Consider the following 27662-nt stretch of genomic DNA (forward strand, 5'->3'; position numbering starts at 1 on the left):
AGATCCTGCCTGTCAATGCAGGAGACAAGAGATTCAGGTTCCATCCCTGAGTTGGGAAGATGTCCTGGAGGAGAGCATGGCCACCCACTCCAATATTCTTGCCTGGAGAATCCCACGGACTGAGGAGCCTGGCAAGCTACAGTCCAAGGGGTCACAAAGACTTAGATATGAGACTTAGGATACACGCAGATCGGGATGATGCCTGGAGAATTATTTCTAGAAAATAAGTGAGTAAACCGAAAAAAAGAAGAAAATATGGTTACAGAAAACACTGATTCCAATTCAGGAGAACTGCACAAGGATATTTGAGCAGGAAGTATCCACCTAACCTAGATTAGCTTAAACTGGGGCAGGAGGATGGAGGCTCCTGGGGGAAGTCACTCAAGGAAAAAGCACATTTGATAGGATATGTTATATGATCAAGTTTAAAATGAGGCCATGACAAAGGAAAAAGGTACAAGAATAAGTGAAAGACATTAGGAACTCCAAGGTAACAAAAACGGTATATAAGGAAGAAAATATAATCTTAGTACTTTGATTGGCTCCATGTAAATTTCCTAAAGGAAATCAACCCTGAATATTCATTGGAAGGACTGATGCTGAAGCTGAGGCTCCAATACTCTGACCACCTGATATGAAGAGCTGACTCATTAGAAAAGACCCTGATGCTGGGTGGGAGGAGAAGGTGAACAACAGAGATTGAAGATTGAAGGTGGGAGGAGAAGGGGACAACAGAGAACAAGATGGTTGGAGGCATCACTGACTCAATGGACATGAGTTTGAGCAAATTCCAGGAGATAGCGAAGGACAGGGAAGCCTGGCATGCAGCAGTCCATGGGGTCGCAGGGAGTCGGACACAGCTGAGCCACTGAACAAAATTATATTTACTTATTAACAATATACATTTTAGAATTTTAGAATTCTCCAAGACAAAGATTTAATCATTGTTATATCTGGGTACACTGTAAATACTATACACCTCATAAAAGTAAGAAGTTTTTAATTTGTGAAGAGGAAGAGAAAACGTGAGCTGAAAGTAGATTACAGACGCTAACACTGCCATCTTACCAAGTGGAGAGTAAAAAGATTGTAGTTGATGAAAAATAAACAAAGGTTGGGAGATTAGGACTTAAACACGTAACACACTACTATACATAAAACAGATAACTAGTAAGTATCTACTGTATAGCGCAAGGAACTCTACTCAATACTCTGTAATGACCTATCTGGGAAAAGAATCTAAAAAAGAGTGGATATATGTAGATGTATTACTGATTCACTTTGCGGTCCATCAGAAAATAACACAGCATTATAAATCAACTATACTCCAGTAAAAATTAATCAAAAAAGAAACAAACATACAACAATATTAATTTCAAAGATTACTATGAAGAAACTAAACATTAATTTATATTTGGAAGATGATGAAGATATTTTAAATGGACATATCAAGAAAAGAACTAAAAGCAGTTATATATGGAGGTCAAAATTGTGATTTCTTAAGAACAAATGGACTGTTGCTCTAATAAAAAAAAAAAAATCACACAGAGGTGGAGAATTGACTCACTCAAATTCCAAATTCTTTTGCATAAAACTCCTCTGTCACATTAGAAAAGTCCAAATCTTTACTATCGTTCTGTTAACTCGAAGGTACTTTTGGAAGTTATTAAAGGGGGAGTTTTGGAGTATTCCCCTATTTCTTAGAAAGACACGGGCACAGATTAGATTACAAACTCAAATAATTTTGTAAACCTAAGAAATGAAGTAGGTGAAGGTAAGAAAATAACAGTTGTTTTTAGTAACTCTCAACTCAAAACTAATGAACTATAATGAATTACTATTACTTAGCTGGTTAGAGATTCTTTCAGTGCTGATGGCAGTTTAGAAATGAACAAAAAGAAAACTACAAAGTTAATATCCCTTGCCTTCTCCCAACTTTTAAGATCTTTAGCAGCTGGAGTTTCACAGAAATGTCATTCATCAGAAATACTTAACACAAGCATCTAGGATTCATTTTGTTGCTCTTTACAAAGGATATTCTTTATTTAAAATGCTAAGTTTCTTTTAAAGCCTACTTCATAAGAAATCTATGTTCTGTCCTTTCCATTTCCTGCCAATACTCCATTTCAAAGTGTAGCCTGCTCTAGGAAATTGAAAAGAACTCCCTTCCTACATCAGATGTCTCTCTTCATTCCATATGCAACAGCTTCAGGATAGTCCCCAGGGTGTACAGCCTCTCGGGGATCTTCAAATCCACGTTGAGATGGAGCCCCAAGGTAGACAAGTAGATCCAGGCTCCCAAGCCCTCTCCAAATGACAGCCTCCAGAAAAATAAGTGTTGCAGAGGCCTAACCCTCAGATGCCAAGTGTGGGCCACAGAGCATATGAATAAATTGAAACATCTCCCCCTACCATATGTAATTCACTAAAAGAGAAAACCATCTGATGCTGTTCCAGCAACTATCCACATTAATTCTCCAGAGAGCTAAGTCTCCAGTGATTGAAGCCTTCTTAATTCTTTTTTCTCTTCCTATCCCCTCTTTTCATCCTTAGTTGAAAAAGATAATGCTGTTTCTCACCTGGGTCAAGTTGCTTATCTCTGGGCACACTTTGGAAATTTGGTTATTCTGAAGGTACAGTATCTTCAGGCCTGGAAGTTTTTCTAACACTGAGGGCATCTTTGTTATGTTCTTTCCATTTAAGATAACAATTTTAGTGTTTTTACCACCCTTCAGTGCTCTTATTAACAACCTTTCAGCCATGGGTATGGAAGAGAAACAGGTTCCTTACTACCCATCTTTGGAATCTAATTGCAGAATTGGTGTGTCATGGAAACAAAAACATTCTGAGATCTATCATGCTGAAGGTGGTAGCATTGGATAATTTCCTGTGTAAAAGGTAGGGAAGGAAAATAACTGATTCCAGGTTTGGGGCAGGAAATGTACAAGATGACCCTAGAAACATGACATTATACCAGAAACATGACATTACCAAGGACTAATGAGATCACATCAAAAGAACATACAAATGGGCTTCCATTAGTCTAAAATGGGAAAATTTGAGACACAAAGAATGACGAATGGACCAAAATAAATTAAAATCTAGAGCTTATGGTACCATAAAAATAAAAGAAAGCCTCTAATTACATTGGAACTTGCTGGGGAACCAACTCCTAAGACTGAAAAATAATAAATGGAAAAAAATGAAGCACTTATTCTGCTTTTCCAGTACAAATCATGTTTTTGTGTAACCTAATACAGTTCTTACTCATTGAAAAATTGAGGCCAATAAATGAGAAAGAAAAAAATAGATTTAGAAAAATCACCATTTTTGCAAACCTAATGAAATAATGGATATATATATAAAGATCATAATTGGATGCTAAATGCATTAGGTAAGAGGTTGACGGGGAACTTTCCAAGTATGAAATCAGGCTAATTACCTACTAATCAGTTTTACCATCACTAAAATTGAAACAATCATGGTGTCATACAATAAAAATTACACAGTACCAATATTAAATATTCTTGAATCTGAGTTTAATCATGCTTCTATATCTAAATACCATTTACAGAAAATATGAGGAATAGAAAAAAGCTAAATTAATCTCAGGGAAGCAGTCAGCCAAATCTCCAAACTGGGAAATTCTATAAGGTAAATGATATACAATATTTAACCAACAAATTATGTCATTAATAAAAAGATGGGGAAACTGTTATGAAAAAATGAGACTTAAGAAAAACAACAGTCAAATGCACTCTGTGAATCTTGTTTAGATCCTGATTTGAATAAAAATATTTCAGAGTCAACTAAGGAAATTTGATCATAGACAATGTATCAGATGAAAAGAATTACTAATTTTGTTATGTATAATAATGACATGGTGGTATTATTTTCTTAAAATGTACCTAACATTTAGAAATGCATCTGAATTTTCAGGTGAATTTTTTTTTAATAAGTGGGGCAGAAAAGTGAGTGGAAAAAAATAGATCAAATAAGATTGACAAAACATTGGTAATTATTAATGCTCAGTAATGGGTACTAGGGGTTCATTATATTATTCTTCCTGTTTTTTGTATAATCTTTGAAAATTTCCAAATGAATGATTAAGACAAAGGCAAAGGAGTAAGGGAAAAGAGATAAGGGCAAAGACATCTGATTAGAACCCCACTTGGCCAGTTATGAGGCTTGGAGGCATTTGGGCTACATATGTACCACATCTGGAGGGCTCAGTTCCAAAAACTTGAACACTATAATATGCATTTGAATTCTGCATTCAAAGTACTCAGAACACAATTCTATCTTCCTCTGTAATTCCCTTTATTCATTCAACAAACATTTAGAAGTATCTACTGTGTGCAACACTGTTCCACTGGGGATAGAAGAATGAATTAAAATGACAAAAATCTCTCAATGAAATTACATTCTAGGAGGAGGAGAAAAAACAAGCAAATAAGTAAACCTAGGTGTTAGATGGCATTAGATGCTATGGAAAAAAATAATAAAACAGGTAAGGAGTTTGCAACTTTAGGGTAACCTGAGAAGGCTTCACTGCAAGGGTGCTATCAGAGACGGGAGCTTTTACAAATAAGATGGCAAAGCAAGTGCCAAAGGCCCAAAGAAGAATCATTAAATTTAGACAGGTTATTATAATGAACATCAGTATCATCATAACAGTAAAATAAAAGGTGCTGGTTAATAGAGTTCCAATTGCTAGAATCATCATTTTTTAGGTACTTAATCACTGCTCTTTTTATTGAAATATCTCTTCCAAACCTTCCAAACCTATTTTCCAGTGTCTTTATTTTGATACTGTTTTAGTTTCCTAAGAACAATCATGATGTTACTATCTGAACAAATTATAAAGCTTTGTTTAAAAAAAAGAAGTCTCATAATACTCACCTCCTCTAAAGTAATGCTGCATGGCTAGGACCCCAGCTGACACTGTCTAAATGGGCCATTTTTTTTCCTGCTTTATATGGGTAAACAGGCCAATATAATCTACTACTGCTTTTTTTTTTTTAATTAATTTTCCTAACCTAGAAAATCTGGTAAACATCTTTAATTTCTCCTTCTCTCTCCAGGCTCCTCTGCCCAGATGATTCTTCAGGCAAGAACGCTGGAGTGGGTGCCATTCCCTTCTCCAGGAGATCTTCCGGACTCAGGGATAGAACCCGGGTCTCCTGCATTGCAGGCAGATTCTTTACTGCTGAGCCACCAGGATGACCAACCCCAGACCCTAGGTAACCACTAATCTCCTTTCTATATGTTTGCCTAGTCCAAACATTTTATACAGATGAGAACATATGTCTTTCACTCAACATAATGCTTCCAAGGTTCATCCAGAGTTATAGCATGTACCAGTACTTCAGTCCTTTTTATTGAATAAAAATACTCCATCCTATACTATATTTATTTATCTACTTATCAGTTGATGGACATTTAGATTGTTTCTGCTTTTTGGCTACTACAAACAGTGCTATGTACAGTTTTCTTGGGCGTATACCTAGGAGAGGTCATATGGTACCCTTTCAGGAACTGCCAGATTGTTCACCAGTGGCTTCATCAGTTTATATTCCTACCAGCAATGTATAAAAGCTTATCTTTTCATTTTTTACTGTCGCTTTTGACCCAAATTGATACAATCAATCCCTTTAAAAAATTTTGTTAAGTTTGCCTTGAAACAGTTCATAATTCACTCCATCAGACAAAAGCCACATGCCAAAACTCTTTGCAATAGCCTTTCTCTATTATAGGTTCCCAAATGAAACTACTGTGGGACAGTAGCCTTAAGAATTTTAGAAGCTCGCTCATCTGCTGATTAGGAAATGCCTTTAATATTTATGAGATCCTAACAAAGGGTTTCACAGTCATGCCCTAGGCTTCATCTTTGGAGTTCATTTTCCTGACAGTTCCCCGATTTGCTCTCTATCTGAGAGTTAAAAGTCTTAGTTGCTCAGTCGTATCCGATTCTTGGCGACCCCATGGACTGTAGCCCACCAGGCTCCTCCATCCATGGAATTCTCCAGGCAAGAATACTGGAGTAGGTAGCCATTCCCTTCTCCAGGGGGATTTTTCCAACCCAGGGATCGAACCCAGGTCTCTTGCATTGCAGGCAGATTCTATCGGAAACTTACTCCTTAATTTTACCATCATTTACTGTCTGGCTGGCTGAAGCACAAGCTGGAATCAAGATTGCCGGGAGAAATATCAATAACCTCAGATACACAGATGACATCACCCTTATGTCAGAAAGCAAAGAACTTAACAGCCTCTTAATGAAAGTGAAAAAGGAGAGTGAAAAAGCTCGCTTAAAACATTTAAAAACTAAGATCATGGCATCTGGTCCCATCACTTCATGGCAAATAGATGGGGAAACAATGGAAACAATGACAGACTTTATTTTTTTTAGGCTCCAAAATCACCACAGATGGTGATTGCAGCCATGAAATTAAAAGACGCTTGCTCCTTAGAAGAAAAGCTATGACCAACATCAAAAAGCAGGTTGAAAAGCAGAGACATTACTTTGCCAACAAAGGTCCGTCTAGTCAAGGCTATGGTTTTTCCAGCAGTCATGTATGGATATGAGAGTTGGATTATAAAGAAAGTTGAGCACCAAAGAATTGGTGCTTCTGAACTATGGTGTTGGAGAAGACTCTTGATAGTCACTTGGACTGCAAGGAGATCAAACCACTCAATTCTAAAGGAAATCGGTACTGAATATTCACTGGAAGGACTGATGCTGAAGCTGAAACTCCAATCCTTTGGCCACCTGATGCATTGGCAAAGACCCTGACGCTGGAAACAATTGAAAGCAAGAGAAGGGGATGACATAGAGGATGAGGCAGTTGGATGGCATCACCAACTCAATGGACATGAGTTTGAGCAAGCTCCAGAAGTTGGTGATGGACAAGGAAGCCTGGTGTGCTGCATGCAGTCCATGTGGTTGCAAAAAGTCAGACATGACTGAGTGACTGAACTGAACTGAACTGTCTGGAGTGGCTAAGAATGAGAAAGTTTTGCTTTGCTTTTCAAACCCAAAAATTTGTAGCTCATTTATATTTAATAATTTTTCCTCTTGCTTGCCTTTCTCCTCCATCTAGAAGAATCCAGATAGCACCTTCAATACTCTCTAGAAATCCCCTCAGGGAGATCACCCAGCTGATGAGATATACTTATTTTCCATGTTAACACTTACTGGCATCATTATTAAACTTTCTTCTACTATGTAACAGAAGTTACTTTTCTTTCAAATTCTAGTAAGTTTCCTCATATTCCTCACCAACATCAGGCTCCTGCTAACAATCTCTTCAAGACCTTTTTAACTTACACCCGAGGCCCAATCCCAAAGCTCATTTCATGGTTTATGTGTTTTGTTACAGTACCAACTTCTTTTCAGGGCTCAATCAGCAAAAAAGACCAACTAGGAACCATACAGTTTGACTTTAGGTAATTATAGAAGCTGGGGAAGCCATCTGTGTAGGTCTGTTGCTTTTGTGTCTGGTGCTGTGCCTACCCCAGAATTCAGAGAAGCTCAAGCAAAAGATCTGGCAGAAGGGGAAGAAGCTAGAGGCTTCATGAAAAAAGTGCCCTGTCCTGTTCATTTCTATGTCCCTAGTGCCTCAGTGCTCCATGGTGTTAGCACCTCTCTAAGTCCCAAGAGTAGTGCTCGCACACTTGAGAGTTAACAAAAGCTGAAGATTTCTATTTAAACGTCTACATGAAACAGCACAAAAAATAACTACTTTTACTGAGCATTTATTACATATCAGGCAGTGTGTTAAATTCTTTATGGAAGTGGACTTAGTCCTTATAGAAGGCAGGGCTTGGTATTTTTTTTAAAAATCAAGAGCAAGATTGTAAGTCATTCCTGTTAAAAGAAAATAATAATAAATTCAGCAGCCTTGTGCAAAAGCAGTAATTTCAGTAAGCCATATTAGTCACCCAAGTATACTGAAAGGAGACAACCGTAAACTTTTACTTATCAGTATATTAACAAAGCTTTTTATTTGTTTCGGGTCTGTATATTTATTTTCAGCAACCCCTGGGTCAGGAAGATCCCTTGCAGGAGGAAATCACAACCCGCTCCAGTATTCTTGCCTAGAAAATTAAATGGACAGAGGAGCCTGGTGGGCTACAGTCCATGGAGTCGTAAAGAGTCGGACACAACTGAGCACACACACATACCCACACTTATTTCAGATGCTATTATTTTTTAGGTTTGTTAAAATCAGATTGTCCTAATCAACACATGAAGGTAAATTAACTGTAACCCACTATCAGAAGTTCTAAAAAAGGAAAACTCTCTTGGGTTCCATTCTTCAACTAACCAGAAGACTTAAGAATTCACCAAGGGTAATATAAATTAAAAGACAGCCCTTCTGTGAGCAAGAAGAATTCTAAGTCACTATCTCATTTATTCTTAACAGTCTATTAACCTAATGAAACTCCCAAAAGTCATATCCTATCCACTGAATTGATAACTATTAACAAACCTTAAGCACTTTATAATATATAGGCCTAGCAACGTGATAGACATTTAATAGTGAGGCCCTTGTTTTTAAGCACTTAAAGACTAAGGGGAAACAATAACAACAATAATAAACAACTAAATGTAAATAACTATTATTAAGTGTATAGTTACTAGAAAGTAACATGTATGACCCAGGGTCCCTAACCTAGCCCAGGTGGGAGAAGTCTGGGGAGCTTACCTAGGTCGGAGCTATTTAAGCTGAGACCAGGAGGACAATAAACTAGGTGAAGCAGGTTGAACCCAACTCCAAGTGTTAGTTCAAAGGCCTTGTAGGAGGGAACAAGGTGGGATAATATAAAGAACTGCTGCTTCTGAAACTTACTTTAAAAACAGAATTAGAAACCCTGTGAGTTCTACTTTTCCACAAGATGGAGAAAGATATATTTTAAATAAGACTTAGAAAAATCAATGTATGTAAATACACAAGACAGGAAGAAAAAGCTCATTTGTTCAGTAACAGTAAAAACAGTATGAAATTACAAATTAAATTTCAAAAAAAAAAAAAAACCCTGACCTACTGCTTCAGCTAGTTCCTAACAACTTCTACCAAGACCATGTATTAACAAGTATGTGCCCGCAGTAACTTGCACAGATTTCCTTCTTACTGCTTCATTTTCTTACTCATGTGTATTCATTTTTTTTTAACATCCAAGAGTTTTGGATAGTCTTCTAATTTGCCCTTTCTTATTTTAAAATAACAAAATAATACATAAATATTAGAATCTCTATTATTTCCAATTATACATGAGGACAAAATAAAAACTAAATAAAATTCTCAAAAAGTTTACTCTTCTATATTCTAAAAGTATTAAAGAATAACCATTTGAACAATGCTGATTTAATTCATCTTTTATTTTTTCTTTTAGCAAACATGTAGATAATATGGACAAAATTGTACTGTTAACTATAGTTACACATCCTTATTTGCTTTATATGTTATAAACATACTTAAGCAGATAAATTCACTGAAGTAAATTAGACATATTCCAGAACTCTGACATATACTTTTCTAAGTCAGGACAAAAGAAAGCTTATCAGATTTTCCTACGAGATTAGCATCATACAGCAAACTAAACTAGTATATGCTGCTTTTAACTTAACATGTGCCATTTTTCAGACTTTAATTTTAGGTCACAGCTAAAATAATTTTTATCTCAAGTTTTATGAAAGAACAGAAGCTGAAACATACAAATCCTGTCCATAACCATATTGGCCATTTAAAAATAAAAAATATACCTATAATCAAGAAAATTCTATTCACCCTGCTAGAAAAAAATAGCCAATAAGTTATTTTACAATACTTAAAGTATAGTGGGAATTTACAATAACTAGATTTCACTGTATCTTATTTTATTGCTTAAAGCTTCTCTTTTAATTTTAAAGTAACAGATTACCCACCGCCCCTCCTTTGCAAAGAAATCCAGATCCAGCATTACAAAACAAGGAGCCTTCAAAATATATTTTGCTTAGCAGGCAGAATGGTTCTTAATCTTTGCAAGTGTATAATACTTTCATGCAGTACTTATCTGCTCAATAGTTCCACATACTGTTGCCTGCTGAATACATAACACTGATACCCTGTTTTTTATGTTATAAAACCCAGTTGTTGTTACTTAGTTATTCAGGCGTGTCCAACTCTGTGACACCACAGACTATACAGCCCACCAGGTTCCTCTGTCCATGGAATTTTCCAGGCAAGATTACTGGAGTGGGTTGCCATTCCCATAACAGGGGATCTTCCCGACCCAGGGATCAAACACGGGTCTCCGTATCTCCTGCATTGCAGGTGGATTCTTTACCACTGAGCCACTGGGGAAGCTCATAAAACCCAGTATTTACTTAGAAAAATTAGTTGCATTCATGGGGAAAAAAATTCAAACTTTATATACACTTGATGTAAAATGTTATTAGTTACTTATCTGAGAAAAACAGATCAACCAAAAAGGTCTCATTATCATAAAACCCCTTACGTAACAAATTATCACAAACATTTGTACATATGGGTGTACCATCTTCTTAAAATATTTTTATAAATAACTTAAAATCTGATCTGACAAATCATTCAACTGAAAAGTACTGTACTGATTTTATTATACAGTCTTGACTCAACAGTGGCTTTCAGCTTTATCCATATATATATAACATAAAAATTCCCAGATATTTGAAACAAATATTTTCAAATATTTGAGGAAAGATGAAATTAATAAGGCTAATAAAATAGCAAGTAACAAAGGCTTTCCCTAGTCCTAGAGAATGAAGCAAAAAGAGAGACCTTATGAGACAAATTGGAAAAGAAGAAGAATTTGAAGTAAATTTGGCCTTGGACCCTTTTACAAATTTACAAATTGCTACTCCTTCAATTTGCACAAGTTAAAGAATAACAGAAGCTAATAACTATTTCTCAGTGGAAAAGGGTGCAAGGAAAGCAAAGCAGCTTAGTAGTGATGGAGAAAGTACAATAAAGAATATAAAAATTTATAGTTAAGATAATCAAGAAATGATGTCACAACCATTCTGAAGTTGAGAAATAACACGGAATAATCAATGAATTAGAAAAGCAATAATGTGCTGCATCTTTTAAAGTTATATACAAATAAAAGACTTATTTTTATTTTTATTAAAGCAACCTTCTTAGCTGCACTTTGATGGGGTTACATAAATGTCACAGCATCAACCTCAAGGGGTGGGAAGGGCAGGGATGGGAGGGAGGTTCCAGAGGGAAGGGATATATGTATACTTAGGGCTGATTCATGTTGTTACATGGCAGAAACCAACACAAGGTTCTAAGGCAATTATCCTCCAATTAAAACTAAATGTTAAAAAAAGTCACAGCATTAATCCCATCAACAGCAATGTTACTGCAATCAAATTATTTATACACATTAATTAAATTTGTTATCACCATCACATTATTGCAATGTCAAAGAGACTGAGTCATTTCACTTCTTCATGAAAAATTACATTGATATGGTTACTGAAAGCTTTTGGTAATAAGGAGAAAAAAAATTTTTTTAACAACTTCAACACAGAATAGAACGTTCAGAATCTTATATTTAATAAAAATATCAACAATCAGGGTACCATCTTGGTCTATAAATGATATTCTCCACAAAAAACTTACATGAGTTTTTTAAAACACCATTAAGGGGACACTGGTTGAAGTTTCTCTCGGACACGTTTTTTTAAAACCTATGAGTAGCTTTGCCATAAAACTGATTTAAGGTAGCTGTGTTTTTTCAGAAACACTGAGAATAATCCAATACTTGGTATTAATACTCAGATCAGCACACTGACATAATAGCAACATTTTATAGACTAGCTGCAATTTTCAGTAGCTGTGTTCACCAACCGTGTAACAGAACTGTAGTGTTCTCCTAAGCCATATGCATGTCTCATATAACTGAAATGCAAAAAGGAGAAATAAGTAATTTAGACAAAAGTATTTCACTGTATATAAATGTTTTAAAACCAAGTACCCTGAATTAATCACTTCACAGTGGTATCATTCAATAGACTTCACTACTTAAAACTTTAACACCATTTAAAAAGTATCATCAGTGAGTAAAATATGGTTCAATAACTCTGCTGAGTTTGTCCGGTAAAACACAATCACTAGAGTGAAAAAAAAGACTGAGATGGCAAATTCTCCATGCTGTGTTTCAGAGAACTCTCAATTATGTAAAATACTTTTACAATATGAAGAAAAAAATCTCTAAAGAATAAACAATAAGGCAACATGAGTGCATTTCAGCTTTTACACTTGCTAAAACTTTTAGCATTATTAATGTCAAACCAGAAAAACATTAAAAATAATCCTAAAATTTTGTAACCTTTAGAAATGACTTTATTCTTAACACATACATAAGAATAAATCACAAAAGATTTAAACAGTTATCTAAACCATGTATTTTGACAATGCTTTCTAATTCTGTAATTGCCTTTAACATGAAATAAGCATAATTAATGCTGCTGAAAATAGACTTGATTAATCAACATACATAACCTAAAATTTTTCATAATCCTTTAAGACAAAAGTCTTAATTATGAAAAATATTAACAGCAGGAATTTCTAGGTACTTACACAAGTATTAATGGATCTTCTGGATATTCTTCACCAACTACTATAGGAGGAGAATCTGCCTGTATTATCTCTATTGGTGTTCGTAAAATGTGAGACAGGGCTCTTAGCTATAAAAGACAAAATGGAAACTATATATATATATATATATATATTTGTAAGAGAAATAGAGGTAAATCTTATTCAAATCATGAACAGGGCAACCAGTCAGAGCAGGGATCTACTTCTATTCCTTAATACACATCAAGAGCTCAGTAAAAGGGCATGGAATGGAGGGTGCAAAACAAGCTCTGGAAATCTTGGCATCCCATCTGCTGCTGCTGCTGCTGCTAAGTCACTTCAGTCGTGTCCGACTCTGTGCAGCCCCTTAGACAGCAGCCCACCAGGCTCCCCCATCCCTGGGATTCTCCAGGCAAGAATACTGGAATGGGTTGCCATTTCCTCCTCCAATGCAGGAAAGTGAAGTGTGAAAGTGAAGTCGCTCAGTCGTGTCCGACCCTCAGCGACCCCATGGACTGCAGCCTACCAGGCTCCTCTGTCCATGGGATTTTCCAGGCAAGAGTACTGGAGTGGGGTGCCATTGCCTTCTCCCAGCATCCCATCTAAGTCTTCAGAAATCATACACAGAATTTCTCTTTAATAATTTAAATTTACTCCATTGTGAAAACAGCAACTCTTTTTTCAAATGAATTCACAAATGATTTAAGAGAAAATGTCCTTCAAAAGATGTTTAAAGGTTTTTCTCAATTTAAAAAGTCACTTATGTCTCTAGAACTCACATTGATTTGAGATTCTTATTAAAAGTTCAAGCATCTTTAATTACTCCTAATGTAGTCGCAAAGCTAACCTTCCCAAGTTTCAAAGACCCAGGAGAGGCATATACAACATTAAGGCATATAAAACAAGTTCCCTCTGGTGGCTGAGGTACAAATATAGCACTGCTAAGAAAAACACTTTGATGAAGCAATCATGTCCTATCTTCAAACTTAATTCTTGAAGTGAAATATTCTTGAAGTAAAAATTCTTGAAGTGAAACAAACTATTTGAGATGGCTAATCATCATTACCAGAGAAGGCAATGGCACCCCACTCTAGTACTCTTGCCTGGAGAATCCCATGGATAGAGGAGCCTGGTAGGCTGCAGTATATGGGGTCGCGAAGAGTCAGACACGACTGAGCGACTTCACTTCCACTTTTCACTTTCATGCACTGGAGAAGGGAATGGCAACCCACTCCAGTGTTCTCGCCTGGAGAATCCCAGGGGCGGTGGAGCCTAGTAGGCTGCCGTCTATGGGGCCGCACAGTCGGACACAACTGAAGCGGCTTAGCAGCAGCAGCAGCAATCATCATTACACAGTAATATTAATAATACTGTTAGAGTCATCCATGTAGCACTTTAGCTTCAAACTTCAATGCATATAGCCTTTGCTTTGTTTAATATATACAAATGGACTATCACGTACACATGGGGTCTTATTACCCTCATTCAATAATCAGGAAACTGGAGCTCAGGAGGTTGGCTGATTCCCCAAAGTCAGAAAACTGAGAAGTAGAAGGAACCAGCACCCAGCCCCCAGACTTTCCCTGTTACTCCCTGACTTCTAACACCCCAAGCTACCTCATCACCACCTGCACACTCAGGGGTTTTATGTTCCTTTAATGAAACAAAGATAACAGTAAGATAAATAATTAGAGCTTTAAAAAAAATCATGATTAACTCCCTACAAATGACTAACATATTTTCTTGTAAGTAAATTTTAATGCATTAAATATTGCTTTCACATCAGTCAGTATCAACTAGGAACTCAAGACACAATTGTAATAGATGTGTTATGGTAGGATTTGACCTGTAATCTCACATTAAAATATTGTTTTCTATTTCTGACGTTTTCCAATGTGATTTTCATCTGGGGTAAAATTTTACTGTATTTGAGAAAATCTTCACTTTCATAAGTCCATAAACTCAAATATATTGCCTGTAGCAAGATCACAAATAGAAATATGCAGACACAACACTAGCTTCACCAACTCACAGATCAAACACTGGGCTATTTAAAATTAAATAGTGCTTCAGTTCCCAAAGGTACATAATTAAATTAAAGGCCTAAGAATATTAACTCCTTATATCAATGTTTTATCAGTAGAGAAATAGCAAATATATAAAGAAAAGGAATTGTCAAAGAAAAATTTGGATCACCTGAAAAATATGTCTAAAAACTACAGAAGGGATTTAAAAATAATTTAACAATTTCACGATGAATAACAAACTTACCTCAAGTTGACCCCCCCAAGCAGCTGTGTTTACAATATCATCACAATACTTTCCAAACTCTTCTGTTGGAAACAGATCAGAAAACAGCACTTTTTAGAATTCATAATAGATCCCTTTTATAACTCCCACAATGCCTGATGAAACTGCCCAAGTTACGAACTTCCTCCTTCTCCACCTATATCCTCCAGAATTTAATCCATTTCCCAAATCCAAACTTAACTCACTCCAACTTTCCATCCAAGAGCAAAGCAATTCATCTCTGTTTCTCTCCCTCAACCTGAGGTCTAGCAATCTCAACTAAATTATAAGCCTACCTCTCTCTTGATCCAAGCACTGACCCCAAAACTGCCACCACATTCACATTGTAAAATCCAAATCTGCATCTTAAAGAATATGCTAAAAGATTAAAAGATGCATCCTCTGTAAAACGGGCTTCACTATAAAACCCTATAAGAAATGTGAGAAGAGAATTAAAGTACAAATGAGTTGAAACTCCTTTCCCAGTGACTGTTTGATGACAGTGACAGTGACATCAAATAGTGCCACATATTTCGGAAATGTTTACTTTATTATTCTAGCCAAAAAAAGGTCTTCCTGTATCAGGCTTGAGAGGAGGTAAAAGACCTAACTTCAGAGTTTATAATGGCATATCTTGAGCATACACACTGCTGTTATACAGAAAGTTAAAGTCAGAAAAATCACTAATACCCTTGGTGTTTAGAGGAAGAAGAAAAAAATTATGGGCATCTAGGAGAAAACACGTCCCATGTGCCCATCTTATTCACTGTCTCATATCCCCAGTGATGAGAACAGTGCATCAGCACGCTGCGGCCCTCAATAAACATTGACTGAAGGACTGGGGATAATTACAGCTTTTGTCTTTTTCTTTGATTCACCAAGCTGAGGTATCACCTCCTCTCCCCTGCCCTATAACTAGCACAGCTGGGGACTTCATTAAACAAAAGTCAACCCTAGCCTTCCCCTCTTCAATCCACCCTGAACATATGACTTACTCTCAGGGAATACTGCCACGTCTGCTGTCTTATCTCAAGGACTAACTTTCTCCCTTACTCCCCTTTCACTTTCAGAAACTTTTCAAATTTTTACTTGTTTCCTCCTTTATTTGCTAGTTGTGCATTTTTTTTTTAACTTTCCCAACTATCAAAGATATTATACAGAATATTAAGGCAGGTTTTGCAGTCAAATTCTGCCTGAATATTATGACTTATGAAAATAAAATTAAATCTTCCAAAGTACAGGATAAGAGGAGGAATTAGTTTTCCTAACCATTCTCTACTGATCATCTTCAGACCCGATACTTGCAGAGACTAGACAAAGCTTAACTTTGTGAAATATGAACTTATTTACACACTTTTTAAACTAGTAATACAAACCCTATTCCTATTTTCATCTTAAGATTAATATTTTCAACTACAAAAGAGTTAAGTACTTAAAAAGATCTTGATAAACAAAAATGTGCTATCATCTACTAAAGTCATAGAAAATAATTTTGCCTAAATGTTAGATGTTTTCCCCCCATAGGACTATTCAGGCTTTCTTTTTTTTTTCATTCTCAGTTACAGAAACCACTTTACTTAATAACCATCACAGCTAAAACAGCAACAAGACGTAGCAGAGAAAAATAAATTACCTGGAGTATACATTTCTCCTGTATTAGGATTTGTTAAAAATGGCAGAAAGTCTTCCACATGACTCTGCATATAGTTAGCAGTCTGACATCTTAAGGCAGCCACAGTCAGAACGCCGTTCTGCTCTTTCAGCTGATCTTCAATGGCTCTATACATACAGTGCCCATCAGATGGAATCTGTTTAATTTCCAACTGTCTAGCTGCCAATATTTGAGCAAGTTTTTCACTTTCTACATGTCTAGCTCCAGTTAAGTTTTCAATTTCAGCTTCGGCTATCCTTTCTTCCCGCTCCTTTTCCAATGCAGCCTTTTTGTCCTATGCAGAGGGTAAAATGTAGGAAAGTTAATTCCTAATAATTAAGACTCGTTTACATTTATCATGGGGACAGAAATATAAGATTCTCAAAAACATTTTTCTCCCTTCTCCCACAAACACTATCAGACAGATGATCTCATCACCTGTAGAATTTTCTATACCGTGAACTCTTCTAAAGGCAAACAAGATTTCTCATCTGTGCATACCCAGCACTGAGCTCTGTCTTGGAACAAAAGAAGGCTCTCAAATTTTTCTGTGAAGTCTGTCTGAAACTACATGCCAAGTTTCTAAAAACTTGACTTACTGATTTCAAAGTACTATGGTAGATTGAGCTGTCCTAGGCCTTAGTAACATCATTATCATACTTAAGTCCAAGCTTTATAACTTATTACTCCACCAGTGAGGTCTTAATGTGCTAGATCACAAGTTCATGAGCAAGGCATTAATTTGCTTAGGTCTTTAGAAGGGTATAGTAGTTCTATTTATCCAGCATTTAACAAAAATGTCCACATACAAACACACACACATTTAGCTTAAGATAAAAACATTCTTCTCTATTAAAAAAACTATTACAGATAATCTAAAGTCCCCCTTAAGGACCACTGCCAATCTCTCAGTGCCTGCTTTAGAGATCTGATATGTTTCCCTCTAGATTTTTTTCCTATGCATTTTAATAAATACAGATGTACTCATAGAAAATCTATAGAAAACAGTATTTTAACAAAAGTGTATCATACATTACATTCAACTTGCTTTCCTTCTATTCAAATTTCCTATGAAATCTTCCCATGCAAACATATGCAAAGATGGGATGAGGAGAAGGTAATGAGAGATTTATGACATGGAGGATGGATAGGAAGTAGAGTGGGAAGGCTAGGAAAAAGAGAGAAAATTCCTGACACTTGGAATAACAAGGATCAAAAGACAGAAAGCACTGTATGCTTCATTCATGGCTGAACACAGTTCATATACCTAGAATACCAGAGAAAAGTGTCAAGAGATGAGGTGGGAGGCGAAAGACGGGACACAGTTAATAATATGAAAGTCTATGCATACATAGTTCAAAAAGCACCAGGAGGATATCCACACAATAGTGCTTTTCGGTAGGATTACAAAATAAGTTTTGTTTTGTGTGTGAGCCTGCATGTGTGTGTGTGTGTGTGTGAACATGTTTCTGAATCTCCATGGTTTCTTTTGGGTACCATGGTATCTTCCCAGGTGGCTCAATGGTAAAATGTCAATGTAAGAGATGGGATTCGATCCCTGGGTCGGGAAGATCCCCTAGAAGAGGAAATGGCAACCCACTCCAGTATCCTTGCCTGGAAAATTCCATAGACAGAAGAGCTTGGCAGGCTACAATCCATGGGGTCACAAAGCGTCAGATACAACTGAGCACATAGCACATGTGCCTGCCTGTGCGTGTAAACAGCTCTCTAGCTGTCCATGGTATGTTTTATTTGTACGCTGAGAGCAAATATTTTCAACTTAAGAGAATAAAAAGTTAAACTACATTCTATAAATTTTGATGTGCTGATAGCAAACTACAGTGAAGGATTTGGATAAACCAAGAAAAAGAAGATACAGCTAAAAATTTTTATATCCCCAGCTCTAACCTTTCCTTAAGGGCAGAAAATATGAATGGAAAGGCAAATTTCAATTTGATTTAATGCCACCTGCTTCTACTATATGCTTGTTATATGTCATGCCAGATAAAGCTAGTGCTTCCTAAGTTAGCTGAATCAAAAGCACATTATTGAAGCAACCTAGATGTCCATCGGCAGATGAATGGATAAGAAAGCTGTGGTACATATACACAATGGAGTATTACTCAGCCATTAAAAAGAATACATTTGAATCCGTTCTAATGAGGTGGATGAAACTGGAGCCTATTATACAGAGTGAAGTAAGCCAGAAAGAAAAACACCGATACAGTATACTAACGCATATATATGGAATTTAGAAAGATGGTAACAATAACCCTGTGTACGAGACAGCAAAAGAGACACTGATGTATAGAACAGTCTATGGACTCTGTGGGAGATGGAGAGGGTGGGAAGATTTGGGAGAATGGCATTGAAACATGTAAAATATCATGTATGAAAGGAGTTGCCAGTCCAGGTTCGATGCACGATACTGGATGCTTGGGGCTGGTGCACTGGGACGACCCAGAGGGATGGTATGGGGAGGGAGGAGGGAGGAGGGTTCAGGATGGGGAACACATGTATACCTGTGGTGGATTCATTTTGATATTTGGCAAAACTAATACAATTTTGTAAAGTTTAAAAATAAAATAAAATTTAAAAGATAAAAAAAAATAAAGTCACTTAAAAAAAAAAAGCACATTATCTTAATAAAACATAAACCTATTTAAATTTTTTCTTTCCAACTCAAACCATGCCAAAAGTAACATGATACAATTTATTTCACAGCATATCTGCAACTGTGGATCACAGTGGCATAAAACCTTAAAACACAAGGTGGCACTATTACTTTAAAAGACTACAGAAAACATTTTTCAGAGGGGAGAGGAAGAATAAGCACCTTGAATATCATCTAATCCAAAACCCCTCATTTTCCTCTTTTGAGGAAAGGAAGATTTCCAAAACAGCATGAAGAAAGATTTCCAAAGGCCATACAGTTGGTTAGAAGCTGAGCAGGGACCAGGGACAACACAGAGAGCTCCTTCTATCCAGGCACCTGAATCAAAGTTGGAGCAGATGGGAGCTGGAGTTAATGATGTCAAGCACTACTGGAAAACTGGAACTTTACACTATCTGTAAAACCTTAATTTAAGCCTCTAAAATACTCATCCAAGAATCTCATTTTTTTTCCCTCATGCTCTGCTTCAATATTACAAAGCAACTGCATTTCCTTTCCAGGACACCAGGTAAAAAACACACAGGATTGTCTTCCCAACATTCTTCTACTATATGAAGTTTTCCAATGGCATGAGCAATTTTCATTTTACAGCCCTAGTCCTGGAGATAGAACGGCATCAATAAACTCTAATGAAAATGTATGTAAGATGAAAATAGCACAATAGCACAATAACTCAAAAATACACTGTCAGTAAAACTAGAGTCATTCTGGTATAGCAACAGCAAAAACAAATCTGAAGACAAATCTTAAGAGCTGGGAACTAGTGCAGCAGTTGTAAACTTTTAGCATGCCACTGACACAACTTGAGCCTCCTCAGCTTTCTCGTTTATAATACAAAGAAACTGAAGGAGATCTCATTCCAGCTCTCAAATTTCAAATTTTTGGAACCCAGGTCTACGTTCTATTTCAAGCTGTTTCTACCATACCAATGAATTTTCACTGAAGCTCTCTGAGATAAATAAAATACTCCCTATGCTTTTCTAAATTGAAAATATGGGATTTGCTCTTAAGATATCCCAGTAATAAATCTTCATAAAATTTTGCATGTTTTCTACCAGAGAGTTGTATCTCTCCCAAAGATAAACATCATTAGTTAACTGACTTTTCATTCCTTGGTGCCTCTGGGTGGGCAGGAGTGGGGAGTGGGGTGGGAAGTAGTTCAATGTAAGTCTAAGACCCAATTATCTACCCTTGTCTTCAGGTCCCATTTTCTCAAATACTATAAACTCAGTGTTTTCTGCTCCAAAATCCTATTAACACAACAAAGCAGTAAGAAACTTTGGGCATTACTTACCAGGGTGTTGCCAATCTGCTGACTATAAAAATATACATTTTTTGACACTATAGCTGGAAAAAGTATGCATTTCAGCTATGCAATATTTTAGGAGAAAAGTAACAAAACGTTTGAGAAAGGTAAGCCTTTGTTTTGTTGCCTAAGGGACAAGGTAGAGTGAACAAATTTTGATAAAAGGAGTTGTATCGTTTTCTAGAGTTAAATAGTTGCTACTCTAAGATACAGGGGCTTCCCTGGTGGCTCAGACAGTAAATAGTCTGTCTGCAATGCAGGAGACCTGGGTGGAAAAGATCCCCTGGAGAAGGAAATGGCAGCCCATTCCAGTATTCTTGCCTGGGAAATCCCAGAGGAGCCTGGCGGACTACAATCCATGGTGTTGCAAAGAGCTGGACACGACAATGACTGAGCACACACACTCTATGTATATACTATATACTACTATACACTAAGCAGAGTCAATTCCAACAAATATTTTGTTATGCAAAATTTCTGCCCTTCACTTCTGACCTATATAAAATAGATGACAATTATAAGACTATAACAGAAAAAACATATGTCGTTAAGTAGAGAGCTGGTGAATTAGATAACCTCTGCTGCTGCTAAGTCACGTCAGTCGTGTCCAACTCTGTTCGACCCCAAAGACGGCAGCCCACCAGGCTCCCCTGTGCCTGGGATTCCCCAGGCAAGAACACTGGAGTGGGTTGCCATTTCTTTCTCCAATGCAGGAAAGTGAAAAGTGAAAGTGAAGCCGCTCAGTCGCGTCCGACTCTTAGCGACCCCATGGACTGCAGCCTACCAGGCTCCTCCACCCATGGGAGTCCCCGGGCAAGAGTACTGGAGTGGGTCGTCAGTGCCTTCTCCAAGACAACCTCTAAGATACCATAAAACCTAAATTTCTATGAAGTCTATGAAGTTCACAATAATTACTCAAGAATAAAATTTTACATTAGTACAAGAAATGCTTGACAATTTGCAACTTAAGCAACTTTCAAACAAATTGTCTTAGGTTGAATTTCTTAAGCAGTGTACTATGCAGTACTTAAACACAGTGAAAAACAGTATCATTTGTTGACCCAGCAGTTCTTCAGGCCTTGTGTTAGGGCTTTGGAAACAGTAAATTATTTAACATTCACAATAACTCTATGAAGTAGGTATCATTTTCTCCTATTGTATACATGGGCTTCCTTGGTGGCTCAGATGGTAAAGACTCTGCCTGCAATGCTGGAGACCCGGATTCAATCCCTGGGTCAGGAAGATCCCCTGGAGAAGGGAGTATCAACCCACTCTGGTATTCTTGCCTTTAAAATTCCATGGACAGAGAAGTCTGGAGGGCTACAGTCCAAGGGGTGGCAAAGAGTCCAAAGGATCAGACATGGCTGAGCAACTAACACTTCCACTGTCATTTCATACACGTGAAACTAAGGCTTAGAAAGGTTAAGAATCTTATCCAAAGCCACCACAGTGGGATTAAAATCTCCACCTGACTGACATCAATTCCATGTGCAATTAAATGTACATACTAAATTATATTTACTACTAAATTATAAGATACAAGCTAGTTTAAAAATAAACATTTAAATTCTAGAAAACATTGTATTAATAAAAACAATATTTGAGAATAAAAAGACTGGATTTAAACTTCTTGTTCTTTTTCAAAGTGAAAAGCCCTTTCCTATCTAATCGCATTCCCATAATTTTGATATCATAAACATTACATCCAATAAATCAGTTTCCTTATAGCTCTTTGATGATGCAAAATTTCATTCTCACATTTGTTTTTGTGCAAGATGTCTCACTTACTCCAAATAGCCTAACTAAATAATTATTTTTCCACCAAATACCAACTATTTAACACGTAGCAGAGTGAATCTTTCCTTCTCTAAATTTTCATCACAACTAACCAATACATATATAACTACATAATCCTGTTAATTTTGTGTACCTATATATCTTAACTTCTAGGTTCAAATTCTTCTTTTACCACTTAATATCATAGTTTTTAACCAAAACTGTACATCAGAATCACCTGGGCTCACACTCTTCAGATTCTAAATTAAGTCTGGAATAATATATTTGTAAAAAATATCCTTTTCACACCCCCTTTCCTAGATCCACTCTCCTATGAGAACTGCAGACTAGACATACACCTATTTTCTTATCTATAAAATGAGGATAAGAAATCCTACTTCACAGGATTACTGTCAAGACTAAATGAGATTTCATATAATCTAAAGCCTAATAATAGGGCTTCCCTGGTGGCTCAGAAAGTAAGAGTCTGCCCGCAATGTGGGAGACCTCGGTTCAATCCCTGGGTCGGGAAGATCTCGTGGAGAAGGAAATGGCAATCCACTCCAGTATTCTTGCCTGGAGAATCCTAAAGACGGAGGAGCCTGGTAGGCTACAGTCTACGGGGTCGCAAAGAGTTGGACACGACTGAGCGAGTTCACTGCAAAGCCTAATAAATGTTAGTTTAGGTCCTTTGGCAAGGGAATTCCCTTTTTTTTTTTTCTATTCCCTTCCAATACAACACCTAAGATAGTATTACACATATAGCACTAACAAATACTAGGCAACTTTCATACCCGTCTCTTTTGTGCTTTTGATATCCGAAGTGGCTGATTCTCAAGAACCAAGTTTGAAATATTAACAGCAACAGAATCTATCTAAAGGAAACAAAAAACATTACCAAGTTAAGGAAAAATACTTTTAAGTTATTATTCAAAGTATTAGATTATTAAATTATTATTGCAAATCACATATTATGTTGCATTCCACAATTCAAATCTGAATAACAGCACTAGATACAATACTAAATGACATGCTTGTATACACTTTCTCTATATTTTAGAGAGAATTTGTCAGGTTCCCAAGAACTTTCCTTATAGCTCTACAAAGACAATGCTTATTTCTGCATGGTTTCCTTCCTTCTCAGAACGCCTACTCCATTCATATAAATACTTCCTACAAGTGCCAATTCATTCAGCGCGCCACCCTTCCCATCTCTAAATGTTTTACTTTATAGAATATATGAAGTAATATATTACTGTGTTGGCTCAGTTTATACTACTTTCATCATCTCAAAAGTGGGGGCAAAGGCCTTCCTCCATCATAATTAGCCAGAACCTGATGAGCAATGCTTCTTGACCCTAGTAGAAATTTATTAATTTATAGTTATCATTAAAACATTACAACCAGTCTTAATCATCAAATGACTGTTATATGTTTGCTAAAGAAAACAGATGTTAGACTTATTTACTATCAGGATTAACAGCTAGTATTTTATTACCACAACTATATATTAAGCTAGTTTTTAGGTGACACATACATGGAACATATCAAAGCCTCTAATAACAAGAGTCAGCAGTCTCTACGTCTCTTTGGCCCAAATGATCAAAATGTCAAAATAAGATTAAGACTTCAAAGAGTGAAATAGGATTCTTACAGTTTTTCAGAGGAATGTGCTAAAATTTAACAAACTGCCATACTGCAGGCAAGATACAAAGAAACAACTGGGGAAAAAAAGAGAAATGACAAAAGAATTCAGGTGACATTCTAGAAGAAAACAAGTTTCAGTTAAAATTAAAAAAAGATAATAGTTCAGAGTAGGAGGGGAGTTTGTATTTTAACAGTTGGACAATATGTAGCTTAACAATCAAACATTTTTCACCTTCGAAACCTAGGAAAGAAATCTCACAATTGAAGGGCCTGAGACTAAACTATCTCACTAACAGAAAAGATACGGAGATAATTAGGAATGCCATGACTCTAACAATACAAACATCTGGAATCATGCCTTGTTACTTGGATTTTAATAAAGTGTGTTAAAGGCAAGGAAGGCCAGGATCTTGATGAATGGCAAAAAAACTTCAAGAAAATAAAACTAAGTTTAATACCTGTAAATTAGTATAAACAAGCCATTTTCCCTGTCAACAGCAGACCAAAAATAAACCAAATAAAATTTATTTATGGTAGATAAAATCTTGGGCTTCCCTTATAGCTCAGTTGGTAAAGAATCTGCCTGCAATGCAGGAGACCTGGGTTCGATTCCTAGGTTGGGAAGATCCCCTGGAGAAGGAAATGGCAACCCACTCCAGTATTCTTGTCTGGAGAATCCCACGGACAGAGGAGCCTGGCAGGCTACAGTCCATGGGGTCGCAAGAGTTGGACACAACTTAGCGACTTCACTACGACTACTACTACTACTACTACTAGATAAAATCTTGCATAGACCTAAGAACTTTTCAATTATCAAAAATGAGAGTGAGATTAGGGAGTCTTATGATATTTTACATCTAAAACCCATGAAATAAATTATCACTCTAGATAAAAATTGTAACAGAATTCAGTATTTACCTTCTGGAGTAAGACAGCTCTAAATGTGAATTCGGGCTTTGGTACTTAACAGTTGTTATAAATTTAGAAGGAAGTTTTTAATCTCTCTGAATCTGTCTCCCACTTTAAAAATGGGATTATCTACACTTACTTCAGAGGTAACACTGACTAGTGTGTTATTGTGAGAATTATTTGAGAAAATGAATGCAATATGTTAAACAAAGTATGTGGCATACAAAACACTGTGCAGCTATAATGATGAAATACATATTAGCTAAATTGATGACAGTTAACATGCTCCAATTTCCCAAGAAACATCAGTAAATTTCTATTTATTACAACTTGCTCATAAAGCACTTTCATAACTTAAAAAATGATTTCACATTTATTCTATTTCTTAGAAAAATCTTGTGCTTAAACAGCAATAGTATTTGTATCATATATGTGAAGAAATTGATGCTCGAGAAGATTACGTAAATTTGCCCAGGTTCAAATACTACTTAATAGCAATTCTGACACTAGGAGACTGGTCTTCCACTTTCTTTTGGTAAAGCTTCCTCTAGCCCATTTTATGAATCTGTTCATCTTTGGGGCAGTAGACTTTCTTTGCTGACCTTCCTTAAAAAACACACTACCATGTAAATCTGATCAGAAAAATAACAATGAAAGGTGATGCCTGAGCATGACTGATGCCTGAGCATGACTAAGTGCCTTCTTTCCCTCCGGTTTTACGATTTCACATAGTTAACCGTGTAACAGAAGTGGACGACTGCTTTCCGATGTTGTAGACAAGGAGAAACATTAATTTCACATACTTTACTCTCTTTAGAAGTCAACTTCAACTGATCCAGCTCCTCTCTATGTTTCTGTTCCATTTCTGCTTCTAACTTAGCAACATCTTCTGTAAGTTGCTTCCTCCTCTTTTTGTCATTCCTGGGAACAGCATTCTTCATACTCTGTATTTTGGCTGAAAAGCCACCAAAATCATTACGTCAAAAACCCAGGGATTAAGAGGAAATAAGAAATAATAGCAATAAGGAGATGGTAAGAAGAAAAGGGTACAGGAAAAAGGTAATTATGAAAGTAAAAAGACAAATTACAAAACAGACAGCTACAGAGAAGAGTCCAGATGAAGCTGACACCCTCTCTCAAAAAAAAAAAATAATAATAATAATAACATAACCGTGAGTTTGGTGTGGGAAGAGGAAAGGGCGGGAGGCGGGGAGGAAACCTAAACGTTTAAATCTTTCAACTATCCTTTCCGAGTCCTTAAAACTGAGGTGAGATATTTCGAAACGCACCCATTAGGGTCAAGTGTCGGTTTACTAGGGCAGGAACAGGAAAGGGGGGGCCTGAGTCCAAGGCCGTGGCTTACAAGGGTTTTCAGAAACCCGCACCCCGGCGGCCTCGCAGGATGGGGGAACGCGGCGCACCCGAAGCGAGGAAGCTTTTGAAGGTCGAGGGGATTAAGGGGGCCTGGGATGTAGGTCACTGGCTACCCTGAAGAACCCCAGAAGGGTTCAGAAGTCCCTCAACGTTCCCCAGACGGATGCGCCACACTCCCTTCCCTGGGTCCTGGCGACTCCTAGGTTCCCCACTGCCCCGTCACCTTGCAGCTCCTTCTTCTCTTTGCGATGCCGTCTCACCAGCTGTTCCTCTTCATCAAGCTCCTCAGTCAAGACTGTCTCCATGACGGGTAGGCAGCCCAGCACACGCGCTGAAGAGAACCAGCGCCACGGCCTAGCGCCACATTCCACCTTTCAACCTTCACCCCGCGCGCCATTGGACGCGACTGGCATCCAGCCCCGCCTTAAGGCGGTACAGGAGCGCAAGTAAAAAGGATGCGCGTGCGCACTCCCTTGACCCGCGCTGATTGGGCGGGGCGGCGGGGTGGAGCGCGTCGGCTGGTTGTGGGTGTGGCTCCGTCGGCTGATGTTTGCATGTGAGCGCTAGTCTATTGGCCCTGACTTGAGGCGTGCAGAGATGACGTAGAGGGGAACCGTTTTGGACGTTTGTTTTGTTCGTTAATCAAAACATCTTTCCTTTTTGGTGCCATTGTTCAGAAGAGTTGTTCAAAAGGTAAGAAAGAAAAAACATTTCAACAAAACCTTGAATAATTCTCATTGGAAATCTTTGTGTTGATTCAGTCAAATAGTAGGGAATTAAGTTCTTTTTCTTCTTTTCAAGGTCCTGATACCGCAGGTCCAAAGGAAAACAGCTAATTGAGAAAATGCCGCCTCTTGAAACGAGTATAGCGGTGGAAACAGAAGAGATAGCAAGGATTAAGTATCATATCGCACCAGAGCTTAAAGACCTATGCTTAATGATAAAAATTGCTCTTGTCGGAGCACTTGAAAAGTGTGAGGGAGCTGAGAGAACAGAAATGTTCAAGTCTGATGGGGCACAAAATCGAATTACTGAAGTGAACGCAAAACGAGAAATTTTCACAGCATGCAGGAAAAAAAAAAAAAAAAAAAAAAACAGAAAAAGGAATCAAGTAAAGAGAAGAAGGAAGACCTCGATGACCTGTCCAGGTGATAAAATCTACGCATAATAGGAATACCTGAAACAGAGGACAAAGCAAATAAAGCTCAAACTGTAACTAAGGAACTAACTGAAGAAAAATGTTCAGAGTTAACAAACTAGATCTACAAGTAGAAAAGGCTCGCAGGGTGCCATTAAGTTTTAGTGAAAAGAAAGCAGTACCGAGATATATCCTGCTAGTTTTTTTTTAATTGGAAGGGTAAAGAAAAAAAGTCCACAAGTATCCCAGAGAAGACAAGCCACTTATAAAAGGATGAAAGTTAGCCT

At 37.1% G+C, this 27662-nt stretch overlaps 2 protein-coding genes and 1 long non-coding RNA gene across 4 annotated transcripts in view; 1 reads left to right on the top strand and 2 right to left on the bottom strand.

The window, feature by feature from the left end:
- The window catches only part of LRRC69 (leucine rich repeat containing 69), an 84098-nt gene extending 73113 nt beyond the window's left edge, over positions 1 to 10985 (bottom strand). Inside the window, exon 1 of the mRNA XM_055546698.1 lies at positions 2580 to 10985. Within this exon, the coding sequence (XP_055402673.1) occupies positions 2580 to 2762 (183 nt within the window). The 5' untranslated portion in view covers positions 2763 to 10985. The remainder of the gene's footprint in view (positions 1 to 2579) is intronic.
- Positions 10986 to 11135: 150 nt separating this feature from the next.
- On the bottom strand, positions 11136 to 26653 carry OTUD6B (OTU deubiquitinase 6B). 2 transcript variants are annotated; one of them, XM_055546696.1, is made up of 7 exons: positions 26461 to 26652; positions 25667 to 25818; positions 23102 to 23182; positions 16534 to 16846; positions 14883 to 14944; positions 12615 to 12721; positions 11136 to 11933 (listed from the first exon to the last, which is right to left on the bottom strand). In XM_055546696.1, exons 1-7 carry the CDS (start codon positions 26540 to 26542, stop codon positions 11849 to 11851), a joined length of 882 nt encoding a protein of 293 aa, XP_055402671.1. In that variant the 5' UTR covers positions 26543 to 26652; the 3' UTR covers positions 11136 to 11848. The 2 variants fall into 2 exon arrangements, with proteins under 2 accessions (XP_055402671.1, XP_055402672.1); XM_055546697.1 differs by lacking the exon at positions 11136 to 11933 and having other exon boundaries at positions 12655 to 12742; positions 26461 to 26653.
- A 119-nt stretch (positions 26654 to 26772) lies between these two features.
- LOC129627088 (uncharacterized) lies at positions 26773 to 27304 on the top strand. Its single transcript, XR_008702415.1, has 2 exons — positions 26773 to 26930; positions 27039 to 27304. It is a non-coding gene; the product is annotated as an uncharacterized LOC129627088 (long non-coding RNA).
- The last annotated feature ends 358 nt before the right edge of the window (positions 27305 to 27662 follow it).

The sequence above is a fragment of the Bubalus kerabau genome, chromosome 14, assembly GCF_029407905.1.
Source record: "Bubalus kerabau isolate K-KA32 ecotype Philippines breed swamp buffalo chromosome 14, PCC_UOA_SB_1v2, whole genome shotgun sequence".
NCBI lineage: Eukaryota > Metazoa > Chordata > Mammalia > Artiodactyla > Bovidae > Bubalus > Bubalus kerabau.

What these genes read in the sequence shown, in the direction of transcription:
- OTUD6B (XM_055546696.1), bottom strand. Translation starts at nt 26,542, where the DNA reads ATGGAGACAGTCTTGACTGAGGAGCTTGATGAAGAGGAACAGCTGGTG. An exon ending in TGACTTCTAAAGAGAGTAAA is followed by an intron (nt 23,183 to 25,666) that starts GTATGTGAAATT and finishes TGTTTCCTTTAG; the next exon opens with ATAGATTCTGTTGCTGTTAA. An exon ending in AGGAGAAATGTATACTCCAG is followed by an intron (nt 14,945 to 16,533) that starts GTAATTTATTTT and finishes TGTTTCCAACAG; the next exon opens with AAGAGTTTGGAAAGTATTGT.